Raw genomic sequence first — 7,835 nt, 5'->3', positions numbered from 1 at the left:
TATCTTACAGCATGGAAGAATGCGATATGAATAAGTCACGCTGTAACAGTGTCCGAAATACAGATCTCGGTCAAGAGAAGGAAAGGATTTAAGTCGAAGAACGAGATTGACTGATTGTGTTAACCTTGTAGCTTTGCACTGTATATGAATCGGGGAGCAGAGCTGTCTTCCTTAATGGTGCCGATGGGAAAGCGATTGTATGGGCGCTCACAAAATATACATAGGCGGGCAATAACCTTCTCCAGAAGCGAAGGTGGTGTAGCCCAGGTGCGAGCGTACGGATCCGCTGGCGGTGTGAAATCGTCTTATAATAAAACAAAAAAGTAGTACTAATCTATGGTGAGGGTTTGGGCGTGTCTAAAAGCGAAAACACGCGTTGCCATATCTTGAAGTTCTTTGTAGAGGCGGCTAAAGTCAAAGCTCTGTATTTCTTACTAATCACCCAAGGGAAACATTACCCTTAGGTCTTAACCTCTGTCCTGTACAGATTATCCTCCTTTCAGAGTCTGGTGAAAAGGGAATGCCCTCTCTAATTGTCTTAGAATGGTTCGCTGATATTGTATTGACATTAAAACTTCAAATATGAAACGGTTCTTTTTGTTCTTCAATTAACTTATTTATTAACAACCTACATGAGAGAAAACTAAAGGGAAATCATGGATATGATAAATTTCATACATTAATCATTTCTTTATTTTAGAAACATTCAAGTAATAAATACAGTATATCTAATAAATAAGAATGATAATGATGCACTTTATTTAACCTCGTGATGCATGCATTTACAATGGTTTTCAAAGAGAATAGTACAGAACAACGTAAAAAGACGAGAGAGAGAGAGAGAGAGAGAGAGAGGGATGCTTTAAGAGGACTCCTCATTAGAAGATTCCTCATCAGAAGAGTCAAGACTTACAATAAATGAATCAATATATTTATCAATCAAGATATCTTTTGCTGCATCTTCCACTTGCAATTTTCCCAATTTTTTAGGTGTCACAGTATCCAGAGCTTCTTTAGTAAGTTCCGATAGGTTTGCCATCATAAATCGTTTCGTTTCGCTATGAAACTTTTCACTTGGCCCCAAGGAAGCGGAATAATATCATGTCCATTTTCTGCTGCAATTTTATCTACGACATAAGTGTTTTTTATTTTAACGGACTACTCCTTTACCATCTCTATAAGTTGACCCTTCAACATTTTCTCTGTTGGTTTCGCACCTTTAGAGATGAGCCATTCTGTAATGACTGCCTTTTTGCTTGACGTCGTTGGTAGTCTATCTACTTTCCTTGAATGATAAGGAGCATTATCCATCACAATAATTGAAGTTCGCGGTATGTTTGGGAGCAACGGGCAACGAAACCATTCTTCAAACTCTTCGTGATTCATTTGACGGTGATAATCACCGTCATTCTTTGCAGTGAATATGAGCTCAGCGTTTGGAATGAAGCCTTCTGCAGAGCCTGCATGCAGAATTATAAGTCGGCCACCTTTTCCTGACGGCAATTTAATTCCAGAAGTATTCTCGGATTTATTATCTTTCCAGCATTTTCCTACTGTGTAATTCTGATTAACCCAAGTCTCATCCAGATAAATTACATTTCGTCCGTTCTCCCTGACGTTTTGCATTTTTTCTAAGAATCTTGTTCGCAAGCACTGCACGTCATATCGTTCCATCAAAAATTTCCTACCATCGAGTTTAGCGTACTGGAAACCAATTTCTTTCACATTTTTTCTTAAAGATTCTCTACCCCCTTTGAATCCTTTTCTTTCCCTCATTTCAGACAACACTTTATTAATGGTTGGAATTTCTTTCCTCTCATAAAATTGGAGAATTATCCGACGAAGCAAACATTTGTCAAAGTCATCCAAACCAGTCACAGGTTTAGATCTTTTCATCTTCTTTAAATCGAAAACTGGGTAACCAGATAATTCTTGCGACTCTCGTACTTCTTTACTTATTCGTTCAACTGTAGCTTTACTAACTTTTGTTGCCTCAGCTGTACGAAGAGTTGCATTTGCAACATTAGTAATGGGTCCTCTGTTCTGTTTCTTCATTGTGAAGTATCTTCAAACATTATGAATAATTTGCCTTGCTTGTCATTGAATGACTCTCTATGAGGAACTCTGACCATCCGTGGCGACTACAAAAGGCTGTATTGTCCTATAATGACAACTACAGCTCATAATATACCCGTGTCTGGCCCGAGACACGAGGTCAAAGAATACCAAGCCACATTTCTTCACTTTATAATGTTAATATTAATGACTGGTTTAACACAATTGTCATCGGGACTTGTGTACAAAAATTACGATTCAATCATTTTTGGAGCAAATTTATCAATTTCAGTTACAAAACTGCTCCCTTTACCTCATTAAAATTTTAAAAGATTGATGTTTGGCATCGCTAGACCAATTTCAATCCTAACAACGGTATTTGGATTTTTTTCATCTTATCCCCCGAATATTCATTTTTTAAATTCAGTTGACTGTTGTCTTGGAACGTTCTACACAAGGAAAAAAAATTAGCATCAAAGATGTAAAAAAAAATTTCATATTCAAATTTCTCAATTTATAGAAAAGTTCAGATAACAGACATCTTTTAAGTATTTAATCACACACAAACACACACGTGTTTGAGTGCCAACTATATTTACATCTGCTAATCCTTACCTTCGCCATAAAGTACCCCAGCTTATAAGATTTGACCATTCTTAAGAGATTAACGAAGGGTATATTGTTCTTGAATGACAGATACAGATTTCGATACTTGACCTGAGAATCGAGATTGTAGATGTGGCAACATGTTAGCCACGTTTCTCAAATATGATATTGAAAACTTAAGAATGTTGATCATTAACAAGTGTATACATAAAACCACGTTTAGCAAAAATTTCAGAGTAATTCCCTTCAGTTTTGGCATATAACAACGACCTATATTCCATAAAATTTTCCTTAGAATGGAAGTTTGGCAACGCACGTAAATGACTTTCGCCCCAACAAAACCCTCACCACAGATTGGTACTACTTATAGGCCGTTCACCGGCATCTAGGCAGATGGCAGGGTTATCCATCCTTCTGCAACCTGCAACCCTCGTGGTCGAAACGCCATGTGGCAGATTCAGTATGGCGATGTCTAATCCCTTCCTTGGTCAGGTGTGTCTTCGATTCCAGTACTTGACGAGAAATGATTCAGAGGTAATCCCTCAAAAGAAGAGGGTTAGCGTTAGAGGCGACTGGACCTGTATTGAGTTCTGAGTAATTGTTAATTTTACTTTACTTTGAAATGGAGATGGCATAAATCCCATATAATGTATATATATTATATTACAAGCAGATAGCGAAAACAGACATTTAACGAACTGCCTTAAATTTCGGGCAGATAGGGAAATGCACTTAGAGACATTTGTTCCCCTGGGGCTATATAGTACTAAACACAGCGAAATATGTTTAACGCCCCAAGGGCTAGTACTAAATACGGCGAAATATGTATAATCAAATGTCCCTAAGTGCATTTTGCTCTCAGCCTTGAATTTTTGTATATATATATATATATATATATATATATATATATATATATATATATATATATATATATACATACACACACTTGAAGGTAGTTGCTTAAAACCAGATGAACAGCGTCGGAGGGAGGAAGGAGAGATCCCAAAATTTCTTTCAATTTGATTTATTATTGAATTGGCCCAGATAGAACATATATGAAAATAAATTAATTCCGAGTTACAGCTAATTAGATATTAAGGGGCATTTGTTAGTAGTGAAGTTGTGTTGTAGTTATAGATATATACTGAAGTTGTATGATTTTGTTATATATGTGTGTATGATGTTCTTCGACAGTCTATTTCATTTTCATCAATGCATATGTAGTTCTTATATCTGTACAGCAACAGTATCTAGATATTACTTTCATCTTCATAGATATCCAGGGAAAAATGATGACTCTGCTGCTCCATTAATGAATTCTGACACCAACAGCTGTTTCAGTTAAACCCATGGCCATCGTGAGGGCTACACTATAACTGGTTCACTTAAGGTAGATTCTTGGATGAGCCCTATGCGTGCGAGACGTTTGTTTGGCGGCCGCCGATTGGCTGGTACCGGGAGGTAAGCAGCTCCCAGCCAATCAGCGCCCGCTAAACAAACGTCTCGTTGACATAGAGCTCACCTAAGAATCTACCTTAAGTGAACCTGCTTTAGATCTGCATTGGAATCCACTCTAGCATATGGGTGAATTCACTGAGAAAATTAATCAGGAACAAGAACCTGTAAAACTTAACAGGAATTTCACAGTTCAGGAACATGAACAATAACATACACACAATTAAGGATGCTAGTTCATGAATTATGCAGCTCCAAAGAGAGTTCTAGTGGCCCTACAGCTACTATTGCAGAATAGTTCACATTGAGAGGCTTTCATGCCTCCTGCAAATTTAAATTTGCAAATTATGCAGGTCCCTTATTCCTTGCATCCCATTAAGGGTGACAATGTCTCTCTTTACAATGGTTGTCCAAATGTGTGAAATACGTACGCTCTCCCCAGCTTCTTTGGATGCTCTTTGGGTGAAGGTATTCATCATAACAAGGGTGTCTGTATATTGGATCAGCTGAAGACTCGGTACTACTCGCTTGTAAATGTGGTATCCTCTCTTTGCAATGATGTCATTTCTCCATATCTATCCATGATTTTTTTTTCACTTAATTCTGCGTTTCTGGTACAACTTTTCTTTTGTTTCCAGGTTGTCCAAGCTTTTTCACTTTTAATTGTTTTTTTCTGTACATGATTTCTTTTACTTTCATCAAGTGCTAATGACCATGAGGCACCCATAAATGTTTGACACCTATACATTTTTCAGTGCTTCCTGAAAACTTCAATACTAAATTTCTGAATGGTGATCAGTTAATTTAGTCATCTGTCCACAGCTGTTTCAGTCATTGACCATGGCCATGTTGAGGGCTACCCTAGATGTATAATGGAGCTATACTTCAGAATATAAGCTAGGTGCTTGCATTCTCTTTGGAACAAATATTCGTATTTAAATCTATCTATCTATCTATATCTATCTATCTATCTATCTATCTATCTATCTATCTATCGTATCTGGCTATCTGATCTATCTATCATCTAATATTGGTATTATATATGTTACATATAGTAATATATATAGATATATATATATATATATTATATTATATATATATTTAAGATAAATTATTTTAAATATTATTTTATATATATATTATTTATATATATATTATATAGAACAACCTGAGCAATTTCAAACTGACTTAGTATACATATGACTTACTCTCTGTGGGTTAAGACATCACTAGCACTCAAGGGGATGGAGGTGGGAAGGGCTTCCCTTAAATAGGGCAGGTTCTGCCTATAGACTTAGTAACTGAATAAACTCTACAGCTTTATCGGAACTCATTGCCATATACATATGACTTACCATCTTGAAGAGAATACTGTGGGAGTAAGACATCATTGTCATCAAAAGAGTTGGGGATGGGAAGGGGTGGCATGTAAAAATAACCAAAAAACAACAGTTATTAGTGTCTAATCTTTAGTTTTCGATGTCACTGAGATGAATAGTGACACTCCTGATGATGCCCTTTACGTCCAAGTTCAGCTCCGAGAAAGGGGTGTGAGAATGGGTGAAATATATGTCAAAAATGCTGGGCAGTGTAATAGAAGCAATTATCTTCACAGGAAAGAGAGAGAGAGAGAGAGAGAGAGAGAGAGAGAGAGAGAGAGAGAGAGAGAGAGAGAGAGAGAGTTTATTAGTTGTCATTCACAGTTTTCACTGGCACCACCGGGTTGGTCAGCTAGTGTGTATATATTTTTGTGTGTATGTATGCATTGTTAGTCGATAAATAACTTCTGCCTCATGTTGAGTGATGACGTCATGTTGAGTGGTGACGGTATAGTTTATTTCTAAATAGCTGTTTCTCCTTGGCCTCCGAGGGCCTCTCATACAGACGCACTAGGGTACCAAATGTCGTTTGAACACTGTCCTTGAATGTTCTTGACATGTCTTCACTGTACGGTTTGTAACAATATTATTTGCATACAATAGGGAGATAAATAGATAAAGAGATCAAGTGACGGTGAGATAGGCAGATAAACAGAAAAGCATACGCACAGAAAAGTTATAAAAGGAGCTACGGTTCAAAATCTCAATCGGATAACTAGATAGTTATTTTCAGGAACGTCATTCATACTTGTTTGACAGCAGGGTGGGAATATTTTCGAACATCATCTGGTTATGAAGGCTATGAAGTCTATTTAAACTGGGAACAATAATCCACTGAAAAAAAAATTACGTTGCCGAGTGATTAGCATAAAGGGGCTCCTAAAATCATACTCGCTCTCTCTCTCTCTCTCTCTCTCTCTCTCTCTCTCTCTCTCTCTCTCTCTCTCTCTCTCTCGTCACCACTAAAATAACGATGTTCAGTCGCACAGTTAATCGGTTTTAATAACACAATTGGATATTGTTATTACAAATAGAATATTTTAGTAATCACAGGGATAATGATAACTACATGACAACGGTTTACACACGAACCGTGACGTCTTAGTTATTTGAAATGGAAACTCCTGGGTACGAGCTATGGACATTATAATAGCTTTACGACTAAAAGCTTAGAGCTTTGTGTATTTGGAAAATTTACCAAAAACTGAAAAACCAAAAACTGAAAATATTGTTTTGGATAATGTTTCCTTAGTCTTACAAGAAAATGGCAGAGTTCCGGTTTTGACACTAAAGAGTGATGATGTCAGCATTGTGGACAAGATTTAATATTCTCAGGCGCTGGAAATTCAAGAGCGTACCGGCCAACTTCCGTTGCCTGGGAATTGCCAGGGAATTTCTAAGCAAAGACTCTTCTTAAGGCGAGGAAAAGAAGGGTCACACTAATGGACGTCTGCCCCGATCGGTTGTTATTCAAGTCTGCTGGAAAGTCTTGATCCTTTTGAGCTTTTTCAGTCACAGCAACCTTGAATGATCAATACAGGCTAAATACCTCAATATAATTTGTATTTCTCACCCGATGCAGTTGGGAGATGTCGCTTTTTGTCTTTTCAGCTGTGTTTTTGTTAACTGCTTCAAGTATCTGTCATACCATGTTTGGCTGCTTGCTTAGCTTAGGTATCCCATTTATTTGTCCTACAATTGACTGATGCTGAGACCTCGGACTTGTCCAGCCTCAGGGGGAGTTCCATTCTTCAGGGTGCACTCTAGCACACTGCTGTGTATTTCTTCATAAATTTATTCATTCATTTATTTATCTGTATTCAGTTATTCTGTGACTTATCTCCCTATCTACATAAATTTATTCATTCATTTATTTTTCTGTATTCAGTTATCCTATTACTTGTTTCCTTATCCAATTGTTTGTTTTATTTTAGTTACTCATTTGCACATTCCCGAGTAATTATGTATTTTCAGTTTTTGTTGTCGTTTTTATTATTGTCGAATGTTGCTGTGGTATATTTAATTATTCTCACATTTATTTCTTTCTTCGTTTTGTCACACAATTGCCTTATTCTGTGGAAGCTTTATTTGTAAGAATATTTGCTCACTACAAAATTATGATAACGCGAATTGATCATGAAACCCTTCTTATTCGTAAGGAATAAATTTATGAGCGTAGAAAAAAATTCTGATATTGTTAACTCTCAGTCTATCTCTTTTCTGAACCCTAAGATTTGTAATATTTTTTCCTAAAAAATTATCAATGCAGAATAAGTTAAATGATTATTTGATAGAAGGGATATATCGACAACAATAATAATATGAATCTTGGAAAAGAAT

At 36.6% G+C, this 7,835-nt stretch overlaps 1 protein-coding gene across 1 annotated transcript; it reads right to left on the bottom strand.

Annotated features, from left to right (window-relative positions):
- Positions 1–1,158: 1,158 nt before the first annotated feature.
- On the bottom strand, positions 1,159–2,055 carry LOC135217669 (uncharacterized). The gene has a single exon (XM_064253637.1). The coding sequence runs from the start codon at positions 2,053–2,055 to the stop codon at positions 1,159–1,161; it is 897 nt and encodes a 298-aa protein (XP_064109707.1).
- Positions 2,056–7,835: the final 5,780 nt, after the last annotated feature.

The sequence above is a fragment of the Macrobrachium nipponense genome, chromosome 7, assembly GCF_015104395.2.
Source record: "Macrobrachium nipponense isolate FS-2020 chromosome 7, ASM1510439v2, whole genome shotgun sequence".
In the NCBI taxonomy this organism is placed as follows: Eukaryota; Metazoa; Arthropoda; class Malacostraca; order Decapoda; family Palaemonidae; genus Macrobrachium; species Macrobrachium nipponense.
The sequence above is the reverse complement of the archived record's forward strand: the minus strand, read 5'-3'. Positions and strand labels throughout refer to the sequence as shown.